This window comes from Carcharodon carcharias, chromosome 26, assembly GCF_017639515.1.
Source record: "Carcharodon carcharias isolate sCarCar2 chromosome 26, sCarCar2.pri, whole genome shotgun sequence".
NCBI lineage: Eukaryota > Metazoa > Chordata > Chondrichthyes > Lamniformes > Lamnidae > Carcharodon > Carcharodon carcharias.
The window spans coordinates 28,350,258-28,367,885 of record NC_054492.1 but is presented as its reverse complement, the minus strand read 5'-3'; the positions used below and the strand labels follow the sequence as shown (position 1 = coordinate 28,367,885).

At 39.6% G+C, this 17,628-nt stretch overlaps 1 protein-coding gene across 2 annotated transcripts in view; it reads right to left on the bottom strand.

Moving 5' to 3' along the window:
- Positions 1-1,423: 1,423 nt before the first annotated feature.
- The window catches only part of pias1b (protein inhibitor of activated STAT, 1b), a 130,188-nt gene continuing 113,983 nt past the window's right edge, over positions 1,424-17,628 (bottom strand). For both annotated transcript variants that reach the window (XM_041174877.1, XM_041174878.1), the window contains exons 10-14: positions 11,662-11,792; positions 9,120-9,282; positions 7,273-7,412; positions 5,984-6,021; positions 1,424-4,544 (exon numbers count right to left, since the gene is read on the bottom strand). In XM_041174877.1, the coding sequence (XP_041030811.1) occupies positions 4,239-4,544; positions 5,984-6,021; positions 7,273-7,412; positions 9,120-9,282; positions 11,662-11,792 (778 nt within the window). In that variant the 3' untranslated portion in view covers positions 1,424-4,238. The remainder of the gene's footprint in view (positions 4,545-5,983; positions 6,022-7,272; positions 7,413-9,119; positions 9,283-11,661; positions 11,793-17,628) is intronic.

Below are 17,628 nucleotides of genomic sequence, written 5' to 3'. Positions count from 1 at the left end.
TTTTCAAAATATTAAGAGGAACGGACAGGGTAGATCGAGAGAAACTATTTCTATTGGTTGGGTGATCTAGGACTTAGATGCATCGTCAAAATATTAGAGCCAGGCCTTTCAGGAATGAAATTAGGAATCACTCCTACACACAAAGGGCGGAAGAAGTTTGGAACTCTTTTCCACAAATGGCAATTGATGCTAAATCAATTGTTGATCTTAAAATGATTTTGACACGTTTTTGTTATCCAAAGGCATTAAGGGATATGGGGAAGAGGCAGGTATGTGAAGTTAGGTTTCAGATCAGATGATCTCCTTGAATGGTGGAACTGGCTAAACGACCAACTCATGTCCTTATAATCCTACTAACCAGGAAGGACTCACATTCAACCCTCAACTCCTCCTGAAATAGGTGATCTCTGCTGAAGCTGGAAGAAAAACAAAGGTCAGCAGCCATGTTTCCTGCTCACGATCACTACCCAGTAAATCCTCACTGGAAAGGTTGTATGCTTAAATTTCTGGAGAGGAGAACTGTAATGCCTCATGCAGTTGAACAACCAGCATATTCTATGCAGTCCCTGGGTACCTGCAAAAAAAGTACCAAGCCCTTCAGTTGAGGGAGGCAAAACTGAAGATTTTAAAATAGATCTGTTAGTTATGTGCAAACCCTTGAATTCATTTGTACAAGTTTTTGTGTATCATATTAGTGGACTATACAAGAAATCTACCCCATGCCTTAATTAAAATGTCCTTTCTTTAGATGAACCAATCAGGCTGTGGTTTTACAACTGAATCATTAGGGAACTTAGCATGGCTTAACAGGAACAACAACTATAGCCTAGTATAATATGCACTATTAGGGCTGGAAAGACAGTGCATTATGTTGCAGGCTAGGATTTGGCAAAGATAAAGACAGAAGTGTCACGTTTGGCACAGATGTAGAATTGCTCTGTCAGTTAATAAGCCACACAGATGCATACAAGATAACATCTTAAGCGTTGATTCCCACATGCTAAACAGCCTCACTGAACCACAAATTATCAACTAAAACCTTATCCGATTTGTCATCTTACTTCAGACGTACAACCACATGCAGATAAACCTCAATGATGTCAGTACAAGAAGATTTAACTTCCTTTTCAGGTTCTGTACCACCTCAACCAGCCTTCCCTGCCCATTAATATCACTAATGTGGTCAGTGATATTAACTGGGTTGATTTCTTCAATACCTGAAGCATAAATGGCAAAGCATGACTGTCCAGTTGCTGAGATGACCTTAAATCATCACCTTTTCTATTTGTGTTATTTACCTATGGGTATAGCTGAGGCCATATACCACAATCTCAATAGTTGTTTTGTTAAAAGTAGTTCCAAACAGCTTACAAAGGAAACAGCACAAGCTGAAGTTGGAAAGGAGAAGACCCAACTCTACTGCTGGGAACGTTTTGCTTTTTTATTACATCTAAAAGATCTCTACATTAACAGGTAACATTCATTAGGTAAACAATTTCTTTCAATGCATGAAATAAATATTTTCACGTGGTACTTTATACAAACCGACACTGGTCTACTATACTCAATTATTTAAAAAAAAAGCCATTTCTCTGGTTTGGCATGCGGTCACAGAAACCAGCATTGTGAAAGATTTAAGGCAGTAAAATTATTAGAGTTGTCTTTGACACCTTTGGAGAGAAGTGATCACAGAATTTACAAATTCGTAGAAGAGATGGAGTTTCCATGCTTGTGAGAATCCGATTTACAGTGACACTTCCAGTGTAAATAGACTCTCAACACAGCATACTCCTGGATAACCCCACAATACATATCTGGTAAGTAAATAATGCTGTGTACAAGCTGGCTTATTCCTTTAAGGAAAATATACCCTTCACTTGGCAAAATGCAGCACACTACCTGAAAGATCCAGCCATGCAAGATACATTTTACTCCAGATGGACCCATAATCAGATTAAAGCATAACTTGGATCCAAGTATTGTCTTCCGATGAACCAAGCCCATTTTGCATTAAGCCTGGTTAAAACTGGAGTTCATGAAACAAGTAGAACACTAGAAATAAAATCTTGATTAAAGCATAAAGCATCTTCCCACTGTTCAACATCCAGCCAGTCTATTGCCAGACTAGAGCTGTAACAGTTGTGCATTTTTATAATCCAGACAACTTCCTTGAGTATTTCCCACTGCATCATTTTCACTGAGTTGCTAAACAATTGACTCTTTGGACAGTGATACAGATCGGATTACATAATCTGAAATTACAAAACTCCCAGCTCAATTGGAACACCTCCTCCTCCACACAAGTGGTTGAATTTTCTAGAACTCAGCCCAACTGTATTTAAATTATTCATCAAATTTCATTCAGTAGCATCTTTTGGTTGCAACCTGTTATTTGTCAATTTTCTACCCATCTCTCAAAGGTATTCGTTCCTTGGTTGTTATGGTTCTACTGGGGCAGATCACCTTCTAATGCCTTACCTAAGAGACCATTATTAGCCACTGTTTGTCTCCACAGTGAATGTCCACAGGTTACTTGAACTGTAGGGAATAAGAGGTCACAAATCATAGATAAATTGAATCCTGGTTTGATCCCATGTCCACGTGTATATTTTAAGTAGGCGTCACTGGACAGTAATCAGGAGTAGACTGTCCGTTCAATTCCAAGAGGTGCCAATTATAGTACCCAAACAATGCCAAATTGAGATCTGTTAACAGCACAGCTAAGAAATTTAACTTGGAACTTTTTTTGATCTGTATGGCTTAGTGCTACACCGGGTGGTCCTGTACTCAGATGGTGTCTCTTCAACATAACAATTCTAAACAGAGCAGATACAAAAACTAATCATCTCTCCAGTGTACTTGCATATGAACTGATCGAAACAATACACAACAGTAAGTGAGGAAGTGTATGACAAGGATCAAGATTTTTTTTCAAATTTTTTTTTCTTTTAGTACACTTAATAGTCCATCTATATTTCAACTACTTGTTTGCAAATCCTGCTCCATTACATTCAATGGTTTGAGACAAAGTTACCATCTGAATACATCTTGAGGGGAGAATCTGGAACATTCACCTAGAAAACAATCATTTTAGTTGGGCTAATATCACACTTGGCAAGGATTTCAGTGCATGGAACAAGCAACATCAAATTATTGAATTAAAGCAAAACCAAGGTTATGGAAGGGGCAGTATGGTTAATTGGTGTGCTAATAATACGCCATGAATCCCCAAATTCTGGCAGTTCAATATCAACTGGGAAGAACACGAAGTGGACGTTAGGGGCTTGCAACACTGGGCATCAGATACAGGGAGAGCTTTGCATACCCAATCTGGTGATCTTCCTGGGAGGCTGGTTACAAAAGTTCAACAGCTGCTCAAGGAACATTGCACATGTACAAAGAGAAAATAACTTTTCATATATTAAAAAAATACACAATCATTCTGCAGTTAGAGCTTTTCAGGGGACATTGGAAGTAAAGTGAAGTACTGATTTTTTCTAAAATGTAAACCACAATGTGAAATGTGACAGAAGAAGTGACTCCTCTCCATTATTAACTGAAACTTCCTTAATGCTTGAAAAATGCTACTTTGTAAAACGAAAGTGGAAGTGATGAGGAGATAGAAAATGTCCCCCCCCCAAAAAAAATTACCAGAAATGGCCTTTTTTTTGTGGAAAAATTGTACGATACTGTGCATTCTCCAAAGCTACTTCCTGCAAATGCAGAGGGAATGATATGGGAAACAGTCAAGATACTTTACATAACTTAAAAGGTATAATAAAATTATTCTGCACAAAAAAAGAAAATACTATTGTTGTCAACCATTGACATCGCAGGTCTTTCTGAAAGAAAGAATATTCTACAGTGAAGTACAAGAATGAAAAATTCCTAATTCAAATAATGTCAACTGTGAAGGAAATAATGCCATTGAACAACAAATACAAAAAGTAATATCACAGAACAGACAAATACATCGTAAAAACTCTGCTTTCACAAAGTGAACTGAAATAACCTTAAAAGACAGACAGTTCGAATTTATATACAAAAGTTAACTGAAAATATAGTATTTTGTTCTCTGTACATGGTGTCTTTTTTTAATTTTTTGTGTTTATTTAAAAAAGGGTCTCTACACTTCTAAATTTGTTTTTAAAAGATGAAACAAACCAGATTTTCTTTTCCTCTTTCTGCCCCCAACCCCCCCAACCACACAAAAAGCATTATCTTCATTATTTCAAATCTCAGTCCAACGAAATAACATCTGGCATGGCGCCAAAGATGTTACCACTTTCCACACTGCTCCGGTTAGCCCCAGGATGTCCGAGATTTTCCCGCAAGCTGCTGGAGGAGACGAGACTGCTGTTGCTCCCGCTGCTGCTGCCGTTTGTTACTGCCAGCGTGTTCGCAGGTGCCGAGTTTGGCTGCTCCAAGAACATTTGCGAAGAGCCATATGGGAAGAATCGGTTGAGCGAGGAATGAATGAGGTCCTGATCCTCTGAAGCACTGGCTGCAGCAGCTGCAGCAGCGAGGAGGGAGGTGTTGTAATGCTATGGTAAAAGCAAGAACACAAGAGCACCGAAAATTAATATCAGAATATTAATACTGCTTCTTGAGAGGCTTTGTAAGCTTATTAATTCTCCCACTGTCATCTCAGAGTCACCCTGGCTAATTATAACGCGCAAGTATTCAAATATTGACATTTATTATACTCTATGTCTGCATAAAAAAGCAGCTTCCTTTCATGAAACTTAAATTAAATACACTTAACCTTTCATGCACCTGAAACACTTAACAAAGCTCTTTGATACAAGCTGCAATGGTATTTGCATCTGTCACAAGATAGGCCGAGTTTCAAATATTTTCTTGAAGGTAGCCACTTTATATGTTCAGACTTACTCTATCCTGGATTTACAATTGTTCCTCACACAATGCCTTCCTCTGGTGCTATCCTTTCCTCACACTTCCTTCTCACTAAGACAGTGGACCTCTGGTAAAATATTTTTCTTTATTAATTCATGGGATAGGGCAAAGCAAGCATTCATGGCTGAATGGTGAGCTGCCTTCTTGATTAACAAAGTGGCTTGCTTGGCCATTTCAGAGGGCAGGAAAAAGTCTGTGCCTGGAGTCTCTCACAGAATGGGTAAGGAGAGAAGGTTTTCTTCCCTCAGGGACATCGGTGAACCAAACTGCTTTTTACGGCAATCTGGTAGTTACATTACTGATACTAATCTTTTATTCCATATTTATCTAACAAACTGAATTTAAGTTACCCAAGCTGCCGTGATGAGATTTGAACCCATGTCTCTGGGTCAGTAGTCCAGGCTTCTGGATTACTAGTCCTATGACATAACCACTATGTGAAGCATTTTGTTGAAGTATGATGTAGCTTGAATCCTAAACTTATGTTTGGGGGAAATCATCACTGGGAAACCAGGCTACAGTGCACATCTCCAAGCCTGCCTGCACTGTTTTCTAACTATCGCTTCCATGATGTCCCAGTTGGTAAACAGAAAATGCAATTCCCCACTGAACCATACGTAGCAGGGAGGTCCTGATTTCATTCGCAACTCTGTGCACATTTCAGTCAAACTGGGGACAAATCACCTAAGTCCCTGAACTATATCTTGGAGGGACGAAAATTTAAGTCGGGCTCCTAATTGGTCCTGCAATTACACGTGCAGACCTCCGATCTGAATGCAATACATCCTATGGCGGATCAAAATACTTTCTTATACGTCGGGTGACTGTCACAGGGTGGAGCTGATTACGCATGCTGTCATCTCCTATTCCACATTTTGTTAGCATTCTCTTCACAAAGTCTTATTTGAGCTCAAATTCTAAAATTTTGCAACAAAAGGAAGACTTCCACTGACACATCACAATGCTCATGTAAAGAACTGCTACAATCACATGCAAATCACTGACATTCATGACATAACACAAAAACAAGATTTCAATGGCTAAAGTGCCCAGACGTGTTACATACCTGATTGTCCCCTTGTAAGAAGGGAAATAGGTCTAACCCTGTTCAAACAAGGGAAGAGGTAAAATATTAGAGCAAAACACACATGTGCTAAATATCTCAAATTTTAACAAGCCAAGACCCTCTTGCCATCAGAATCCGGGCTTCACCTGTATCCCCATTGCTACGGGCCAAAGAACAAGGTCAAGTTTTTACATCTTTGTTTAGCCTGGGTGACTGTATAGCAATGCCCATGGGCCAGCTTCCCCACATTTACACTGTTAATAGCACCTTATCCTGACAGTATTTTGTACTCAGTCTATGGCTGTGCTATTGGGATAAGAAAGGTGGGTTTGGCAACACCAACGTGGAGCTGTCTTACAAATTCAGTCTTCCACAATTTGAACTGAACAAGTGAGAGATGTGGAAGCACTTCTTTGAACATAGAAAAAGCTGGTTAAAAGCATACTGAAAAATATGGCATCACTTACACGATTAGCACTTGTGCGCTTTTCAAGTGACCAATACTGTACAGAAGAGTTTTTACTGTATGTCTGTTGGTTGACTTGATATGGAGGGATAGAGATGAGATTACATTAGCCTACACACTCTACAAGGTCCCAGGTTTGCATCCCTAGTCTCTTGATTTACCTTTCTGCCGGAGGTGGCATTTAGGGTACTATATGGCTAACCTCAATACTGCCAGGCTTGGGAAGCAGTAAAGATAGATCATAAAGCTTCCCACCACCCCTCCGGTAAGAGGATCAGAGAAAAATGCAGATCAATTGAGGGCAGAACAGGAAATCAGGCAAGAACACGAACAGGGTCCTGCTATGATGATCTGCACAAAGAGCTCACCTACATCTAATATTTAAATTCGCGTGAAGAGTGGTGACTTGAGTGAAGCAAGCCGACTGCTGGGAACTCAAATAGACCCCCAGCCAGCATCAGTGCCTCCAGAAGTGCAGGGAGAAATGAGGATAATTCATGCAGGTATCAGATGTGCAGGAAGGAGGTCAAACAGCGTATTTCAAAGAATCGCACCAGCTTCTAGTAATCACTCACAAATTTAATCATCTTTTACATATTTTTTGACAACCACTTTTTTTTTTTAATTGTACTCCACAAGCTTTAGGGGATTCAGAGTGACAAAGACAAGTTAACACAGCTGATGTACCTTCTGGATTCATGATTGTATTGCTACTGATATTTTGGCCAAATGGTATTGCTCCATTCTTATTTTACAACACCTCAAATGAGTCATTTCTCAGCAAAGCCACAGTTAAAGACACATCCTGCTGCAAGTAACTTACCTTGCAGTTCATATGGCAGAGTTGGTAAGTGGTATGAATGACGGTAGTCTTGAAAAGGAGCAGAGATAAAATTTGTATCCAGGGTCGGTATGCTTGGAGTTCTTGTTACTGGTGACGTCTGATGGTGGAGATTTAAAACCCTGTTTACAAGAAAGACTTTAGATGTTCAAGCCAATTCATTTTTAACTTAGCTGTAATAGATCAGAAAAAAGCAAGTATTTGATTTCAGGTTTCTGATGAATTAGTTGGTGTCAACAAGGATGATGTTCCTGCTTACTTGCCAGTAACCTGTCCTCAGTGGAGGTTGTGTTGGGATCTGATCAACTTAGCCCCGTTTAATACAGCCTAACAATCCAGTAAAACAAAGCATGGTCACTTGGACAAAGCACCAAAGGTGCCAGGTGCTTGTGGAAGTTATCAGTATGTCGATGTCTTCGGAAGCAGAGAAAAGGGTGGGTGGGGGAGCAGAAAACAGAGAAATGACAGAAAAACAAACTAATATTCAGGAAGTCATGAGTGAGGAGACAAGAGTGTGCTCCTGCCTTTGATGTAGAAATGTAACTACAACTCCACTAGTCTTATTGATTCATGGCCCAAGTGCAGTTTTGGGGCCAACGTAACTGATTAGAATGATCCCATGGGAACCAATATTGATCCTTTTTAAGTCCACATGACAAAAGTTAAACTAGATAGCTAAAAAGCCAGATGGTTATTTGGATAATTTAAATGTTCTGACTTTAAACTGCAGTATCAACGTGCACATATTAAGAGTTGCACTGCAATTAAATAGAAAAAAAAAAGTAGCATTTCCAGAGATTAGAGTCAGAGGTCTACAGCACAGAAAAAGGTCCTTCAGTCCATCGAGTCTGCACTGGTCAAACAAGTACCTAACTATTCTAATCCCATTTTCCAGCACTCGGGCCATGGCCTTGTATGCCAAAGCATCACAAGTGCACATCCAAATGTTATGAGGCTTTCTGCCTCTACCACCCTTTCAGGCAGAGAGTTCCAGACTCCCACCACCCTCTGGGTGAAAAAATTCTTCTTCGCATCCCCTCTAAACCTCCTGTCCCTTACCTTAAATCTATGCCCACTGGTTATTGATCCCTCCACCAAGGGGAAAAGTTCCTTCCTGTCTACCCTATCTGTGCCCCTCAATCATGTCCCCCACCCTCAATCTCCTCTGCTCCAGGGAAAATAACCCCAGCCTATCCAATCTCTCCTCATAACTAAGATTTTAGTCATGCAATCACTGCCTAGATTTCCAATGAAGAGCAGCCATTTGGGCAGGAGACAAGGTGCTTTGCTTTAGCGCAAATAAGCACCCTCACAAGAGATCAGAGAAAATTAAGTGAAGATATTAAGAAAATCAAGCGTTTTACAGAATATACCAGTCTTAGAGGTTGAAAATACATGACCATTACTGTCAACAATTAAGATTAGTATCCCGACAACCATTTTGCAATCTTGCTCTTTAAGTGAAATAACACACCGCAACGGACATTTATATAACTGCCTTTCACATATGAAATGTCCCAAGGTGCTCTGCAATTAGAAACTAGGCAAATGAAAGCAAGAGCAAAGAGTTTAAGTTTTGTAAAGATAGAGAGAAAGATAGAAAGTGAATCCAAGCCTGCAGGGGCATCTTGAATGCTGGACGTACCAAAGATCATGATTTTAGAGGGACAAGCACATTTATTTTATTTTACATGTAATACCAGTTTTCAAATGGCCATGGATAGAGATTGCTTAAAGTCCATCAAATTGTGGATTTTTCTTTTGTTGTGTCCAAGGTCACTGCAAACAGAAACAGCCTCACACCAAACTGATTCCAATACAAAACTTACCCCTTATTGATGGGCGGTGATGGAGAAGAGATTGAAGGGTACCGCTTTGCAGGAGGCTCCTCTTCCTCCTCTTCTGATGAACTATCAAGCGTCAGATCAATCACTTCAACTTTTCTATTATCTTGAGATGAATGTCTGTGCTCAGACAAGCTTTTACAAGCACCTAATGAACAAGTAAACCAACAGTTTGTATTTTGGAGAAAAGTAAGGACACGTGTAAAACAGGCTCAGTATCAGAAATTGGGGCATTCACTGGTGATTTTTATCTCTGGGCAGTTTCTTTCATACTTGGTCTCCTTCAGCAACAGTTAATTTGTCCCTTAAACTAAGTTAAATGCACTTGCAATACATACTAGGGCTTATTATTTAGCCTCCACTTGACACAAGACAGGCAAACCTATTTTAAAGTTTCACTACCATTGAAATTTAAGAAACAATGCAACTTGTCAGGCATTGGGGAACATGAGTTTTAAAAGTGGCTTAAAAAGGTCTTTCTGCAGTATTAGTACCATTGCTGGGCTAGATTGTCTACATGGTTCCGAGCTAAAGGCCAAACTTTCAACAAGTTTACCCATGCATAAATACTAAGCAAGTACTGTGGCAGAGAAAAGTCAAGGTTGTCTTTTATATAGTTTGGCTGTACATTTTTGTAGTTTAATATTGCTTGTGCTTTATCTCATTCAATTGTAAACCTGACTGTATATTTAGCATGTTTAGTAGCTGGTTTGCTTGTAGCAGTTTTTGTCTGCTAGAGGTATAAGGTGCATTTTACTAAATGAACCCGAAATGATTAATTAAGACTGCGCTAAACTATAATACATCTTTCCAATCTAGTGGTTGGTGCACTTTGATCCAGACACCATCCCCTAAGATTCACACAACAGACCTCTCCCGATATTGAAAGAGGCTCAATGTCACAGCCCAACTGTATTGCATCCTTTTCCAAACCATACAACTCCTCACCTCCTTCAATCTTTGGTACCTCCAGCAATCAGGTATGGTAGCAGAATGGTTGTTACTGGAATAGTAATCCAAAGGTCTGGACTAATTGATCCAAAGACAGGAGTTCAAATCCTACCATGGCAGCTGGGGAATTTTAAATTTAGTTAACTAAATTAATCTAGAGTAAAAATCTTGTATAATTAATGGTGACCATATAACTAACAAATTGTCATAAACCCATCTGACCATGCTTATACATGACTCCACACCTAAAGCAACACGGTTGACTCTTATCCGTCCTCTGAAACAGCCGAACAAACTACTCAGTTGCATCAAACTGTTTTTGAAACTATTGAAGAAAAAAGCCAGACAGACCACCTGACATCTGCCTCAGTAACAAGTACGGCCAAAGTGCATCCAGCCCAGCCTACCATTGCGGATTTATCTTCACCACATGGACTCCAGCAGTTCAAGGCAGTGGCTCACCACCACCTTCAAGGCCAATTAGGGATGGGCAATAAATGCAGCCAACACTTAAATCTCAAACGAATAAACAAAAAAATCTACAGACTTCTAAATCTTAAACATGGTGTCACCAATGGCCATTTTCAATAACATTGTCTTTCTTTTTTTCCAACTTGTAGGTGACCTATATAAAGTTCTCTAACCCTTTACATAGTACATTCAATTAAATAAAAACCCTGCAGTCTGAAACTTCATTCTATTTCCACTTCATGATTCCATACATTTGAGTAGTGTATTGATTTTGCTAATGTTATACCTCAAAAAATGTAGCTAGCATTTAGACAGCTGCAAAAGCAAATAGGACACTTGCGGTTTAATGACCATCATAACAGGCTGCCAAGGTTTACATTTGAGATATGAACTGTGTTGTTTTACCAGTTTTAGCAGAAGGTAACAATTTGTAGTCAGAAATTGTTTTTCTTTACATAATGTTTCTAACAACTCCCAAACTGGATTGCAGAAGACATTTAGAATCAAAACCAATACTGCAGCCTGTTAAACACAAACAGAAATAAATGACTAATTGATTCTAGTGATTCCCCCTACCCCAACCATCCCCAAAAAATTTCAGACCATCTTACTAGAGGAAGACTGCTTCTCCTCTATCATTATTGCTCAGTTTTTGTTCACGAGTACAATTCCAGTGCGTCTATCTCATGGGTCAGTTTCAAGAATACTACAACACACAATGATGGATTGTAGGGCCTGGTCTTGCTTAGGGAGGGTGGGAAACTATAGAACCAACATTTTACTGGTGCTCCTTCATTTCCTTGATAGAAACGAGGGCAAGCCTCGTTTGTAATAGCATTCCCTTTCTTTCTCAACTCCTATACCACCCACTCTTATGCTATATTTCACATGTCAGTCTTGTAGTCAATAAACTTTTATCCCATCAGAGCATTATGGATTAGAACCAAGAGGTGAAAAGAGTTTCCATGACCTCACCACTATCCATTTTCTGCTAATCACAGGAGCTTGGTACAGGAAGCCATTTGACCCATTGTGCCACATGGGAGCTATTCATCTAACCTGAGCTTTCTGCTTGGTCCCCATTCCTTGTAACAAAAGTACGTACCTTCAACACCATTATAAGTGGAATTCACTTCCTGGACCTCCTTCTTCATTCTCATCGGTGACCAGGCTCCATCTTCCTTAAACTGAATTTCATCACAGTCTGTACAGCAATTGAGGATTTCCATAAATAATCTGTTTTTTTTAAAATAGAAAGAGTCCACAGGTTAATTAACAATCTACGAAACCATTCATCGTTAGTAATGTTATTAAGCATTTGTTAATAAATATTTCAGAACAAGATAACTGCACAAAAGTCATTTCAGTGTAAACATTACTTTGAAGTCTAAGAATTCATCAACATGCAAAAATGTAAATATTCTAAACAAGGTGTCCAAGCTGGAAGGGAAACCATTTCTAAGGACCACTTGGGCATTTTTTGCTCCTTATATCTCTAATCTCTAGGCATTCATAAGGTATAGCCAGACTTTGATCATACAAGTCCTTTAAACGATACAACACAACGCAGCATTTGAATTATGAACAGTAGGCTAAGATGTGCAAATGATATTACACTGACTTGGCACAACAAAAATTACAAAAAAAAATTCTCAGTTACTTTAAACATGTTCAATTACATCAGGCATCAAGTCCATTTATAAAACATACTGCAGCCAACTGCAGTGTATAAGTTCTTTCTGTACTTGAACTCTTACAGCTCCTCAAATTGTAAATATACAGAATCCCCAATGGCCAAGAAAGGCAAACGTTTCACTTGGCATAGCAATAAGCTATAGAGACCAGACAGATTTAAGATTAAATTCCCAATTTGCAACAAGTTAGTTTGTGTCAGTTAGGTCACCAAGTACAAAGGAGGGGGACAATAATGTCCTCTTCTGATTGATATCCAGTGATGCTCGCTGAAAGTGCATATTTTCAGGCAAGGAATAGCTGCGTCATAATGCTCTCCACTGTTGAACATCCCACTGACATTCATCATCTTGGATCATCTAACAGGCTACTGTCACTTCAGGGTCAAAGTGTGATGGGTCAGAGCAAAACTGTGATGTGCTTTAACTAAAATGCAGCAGGAACCAGAGGTTTAAAAATGGCCCCATGCTCATAACACAGCTGAGTACAGACAGGCAATGGAAACAGAAAATGCTGGAAGCACACAGATCAGTGTTCAAAGACATTGAGTTCCACAGCCAATTCTACATCCAAAATGTTAGCCCACCTTCTGCCAGATGCTGACTCTGCTGCATCTGTAGCATTTCCTGTTTTCATTTCAGAATTTTCAGCATTCCAGTTTTTCTTATCTCAGAATATTCAGAGACTGACATTTTTGTCTCCTGCCTTTCTCCCCCCAAGGGCAGAGAGCTCTACAATTTAAGTGCCAACTCCATTGATCCAAGCTGCCAACAAAAGATACTCGAAGTAGGAAAATGGAAAACACAACAAAGCAAATGAACAGTCCAACAGGTGTTAAGATAAGAGGACAATGATGCATCTTACTTAATTCATTTCCTTACATTTCAGTGCTAGTGCTAACTTGCTGTAAAATACCTTCCACTGTCACAAGCAGTTAAGCAGGGTTTAAACCCGCCATTACAAAAGCAATGTTACTATAATTTGGTGAATTTATCTTTGCTGCCAATGCACAGCTGAACTGATCTTTGAAATTAATGCAGATGCCCTTGATTTGGGGGAGAGCATAATGTGGGGGTGGGAGGAAAGGAGGAAGAAAATTCTTTACTTATGCTAATTTGAGTTGTGTGCCGATTTATAGCCCCCATTGAAATAGCCAGTCCCTTCAATAAAAATTTCATTTTATTAATGTAATCTGCCTGCATCTATCTTTATTTTTCATAGCTAGTTCAAATTAAATTTCACAATTTTTCAAGATCGAGATTTTCAAAATAGTGTCAATGTCGATCACTCCACAGGGTCCTTTGCCTTGTGGCTCAGGCACCAGCATGTGTGAATCTCACTCATGCAGCACTCCTGAATTTGCCACATAGTACACGTGACTAGGATTGTGGGCATATGTATGGTATTGGCTTGTTCGAGATATTTGGAGCTGAGTGTGGGACAATCCCATCCACCAGCTTAGTTGGTGAGCTGGGTCGTAGCACAAAGCACTGCCCTATGCTTGCAGGATGCAGTTGCAGCTAGCTGAACTCCAGCAATATCTTTGGCAGCAAATTGGCAAAAGCTGATTTCTTGACGTTTGAATCAGTAGGGCAGGTCCCTGCAGAACGTATACACTCACTCTACAATGAGGAAACGGAAACTCCATTGAAGTGGATTACTCGGTGATTTGGTTTGAAGTCTCAAATTCAGTAATGGGTTTCCATGTATCTTTGACTTGGCTGATCAAGAGAAAGAAATAAGTTATGCCATCCGGTGCAATTTCTCTTAACTATCTGGCACGGATGTATACCTAACACCTCTTTCCAGTCTCATTTTCCCCCAATTTTTTAAGATTGTTGACCTTCAGAAGATTATAAGGTGTTCCATGGATAATCACCCGTCTCTGGCATTTATTGATAACCTTCCATTTAAAACTAATGAAAGTCATCATAACCATCCTTAAAGCCAGAAGTCACTGTGCTTAGCTGAAAGCTAAGTTTCACCTGCCAAAACAAAATGGCAGCAACATGTGGCTTCCAGTTTGCCTTTCACTGAAGGCACTTTATCTCCAGCAGTGCAAGGAAATCGCCTCTTGCTCTGACATTCCATGCTGCTGCAGAGAGGAATGCAATGCAAGCATAGCATAAAAGCTGTTTTTTTTTTATTGGTGCAGGAGCTGGGGACACACATTGCTGAAGCGAAGATCTGCTGCCAACCATTCGAGTGAGTGCAGGGCAAATACAGGGCTGATTGCATAGATGGAACTTCCAGGTAGGGTACTGGAGGCAAAAAAAGAAACTGAATCATTTAAGAGATAGATAGATAGTACTTAAGACTTGTGCTCCAGAACTTGCCGCGCCCCTAGCCAAGTTGTTCCAATACAGCTACAACACTGGCATCTACCCGGCAATGTGGAAGAGTGTCCAGGTATGTCCTGTACACAAGAAGCAGAACAAATCCAACCTGGCCAATTACGCCCAACAGTCTACTCTTGATCATCAGTAAAGTGATGGAAGGGGTCATCAACATGCACAGTGGCAGTAGTGTGTACTATCTATAAAATGCACTGCAGGAACTCACCAAGCCTCCTTAGACAGCACCTGCCAAACCCACAATTGCTATCATCTAGAAGAACAAGGGTAGCAGATGCATGGGAACACCACCACCTGGAAACTCCCCTCCAAGCCACACGCCATCCTGACTTGGAAATATATCACCATTCCTTCACTGTTGCTGGGTCAAAATCCTGGAATTCCCTTCCTAACAGCATTGTGGCTGTACCTACACCACATGGACTGCAGCGGCAATTAGGGATGGGTAACAAATGCTGGCCTTGCCAGTGATTTCCACATCCTCTAAATGAATGACAAAATAATTGTCATTCGGCTACATGATGTCTTTCTGAATGTGAGAGAAATACAAGTTTTCAACTCCCCACTACGTATTCTCAAATTCAATATCACCAGTCACTTCCACAGCAGAGCATGGGTCCTCTATAATCTGAAGAGTACCTTTACTACGCAAAATACAGTTTTATGATGGCATGAACCAGAGCTCTAAGAATATTAGCTTTAGAAAGGCTACAGTGTAGATTCACCAGAACGCAGAGGGCTTAACAAGTTAAATTACAAGGATAGTTTTTATAAACTCAGCTTGTTATCACTTAAGTTGAGAAAATTGAGGGCAATTAAATTGAGATGTTTAATCATTAGGTAATTCTACAGGGTAGATGCAGAGAAACTGCCTCCTCTAGCGGGGCAATCCAAAAAAGACTCGAGCCAGGTCATTTAGGAGTTAAATCAGGAAGCATTTCACTCCACGCAAAGGGTACTGGGAATATGAAACTCGCTCTCCCAAACAACTGAGGATGCTGGGTCAATTGAAATTCTCAATACTGAGATCAATTAACTTTTGTTTCATGCCCCTTGATATTCGTGCTCAAAAAAGACCAGTAAAGCTGAGGGCAGATCATCGATGATCTATTTAGGAACAGGCATGGGGTGCCATTCAACGAGGTTATGGCTAACCTGCAACCCAATTCTATATAGGCACCTTTGCCCAACATCACTTAGGCTAACAAAAATACATCTCAGTTTTAAAATTAGCGCAGAAGTGTATTCCAAACTTCTACCATCCTTTGTGTGAAGGAGTGCTTTTTAATTTCACTACTGAAAGGATTGGGTCTAATTTTTTTTGACCAAGCCCCATACTCCTAGACTCCCCAACGAGCAGAAATAGCTTATTTTGTCTATTCCCTTAATACTTTTGATCAAATCGCCCAATATCACCTTGTAACTGAGTGTCAGAACAGGGCCAAGAGGTAGAATGGCTTACTCTTGTTCTGTGCGCTTTGCACAACGCTTTAGTTTGTCACATGTGCTGCTCCATGTTTTCTTTTCCCATCTTCTGAGAGGTGGGCTGATAAACATTCAAGTGACAAGCCAATTGCAAAGCAGGAAACGGGTTTATTTCATGTACAATAGATAATGGAACAGCTTGTGAAATTTAATCCATTGCCAATTTGTCAAAAATTTATAATTTTTTGCAACATTTAACAAACAGCTCTGATAAAGGCTTAGCAACAGTTTACAAGTCAGTCAGTATTTCTTGAACTAACTGGCTCTAACTTTAGGAAAACTGCTTTTCATCTGAGTGCTTCAAATGCAAAATTAAGTAGGCTCTCTTTTTCAAACATTTGATTGGTTGTACAGAACTTGAGTATTGCTGAAAAGTGACACATGTTGCTGAAACTTTTTGTCTTGTCAGGACAAACGCAAGAATGCCAAATTTCAAACAATCAACAACTTATGCTAAAGGAGAAAAGGATTCTGATTGGTTGGCAAGCTAACTGATTGACTGGGGAGCCTATAGTTCCTTGTTGCTTTCCCATGGCCACGCCTCAGGCAACCAGAGTCAACTTGCCAACCAATCAGCACCTTTTTTTCCCCATAGTATAAATTGTTGTGATTGTTTGAACTTTGGCATTCTCACATTTGTCCCAATGACTGCAAGATGAAAAGCTTTGGCAACATGTCTTTCTTTCCAGCAATACTCCATTTTTCACGGATCCTCTCCCGACTCCGTGCTGAGAATTAGCTCATCAAGCTGGCAATCAAACCTACCATCTTAGTCATGGTAAAACATTTTCTGTCCATCTAGGATTCCTGCTGTGTTCAAAACATGGAAGCCGTTATAAAATTATGTTCTTGAATATGCCAACAAATGCTGATGCCTCCAAGTGATAGAAGCTCAAAATAAAAACGCACTTCTGTCAGCTAATTTGACCACTCACAGCTAATGGATCAAATTCAAAATCCAGATAGAAATTACACACTTATGGGTTGAATTTAATTTAAAAGCACTATAATATAAAATTAACCTCAAACCCCCTCGTAGGCCTTCAAGACAAAAATCTCAAAATGACGAGACAAGGTGGAAATGGCTTAATTCATCCAAAAAAAGTGTATTATAGAACATGACCACCATTTGGCCTGTTGAATCCCATATCCATATTCACCTTGTGAAGGAAATAATAACCTTAAGGCAATCACTAACAGGCAATGCTTATAAATCTAACTTGAGAAACTGCCAAGACGTAGAGTTGAATGGTATCAGCGTTGTATATCAACCATCAAATTATGGATACAAGTTTAATAATTCTGATTTAGTTTTGTTGCATTACATTCATGCTGTGCAAACAATTATATCAATTTGAAAGCAAACAGAGGTCATCCAAAATATACACACACAAGAAAAACAATGTATTGAGATTCTACTGATCTTTCAGAATCTATAGCACTTTTTTTGCCGCAGGCGATTAATTTAAATAATGTAGACCATATGAGCAAACTGGAAACCCAATATTTTAGTTATATATTTACACCAATTAGCAGTAAGC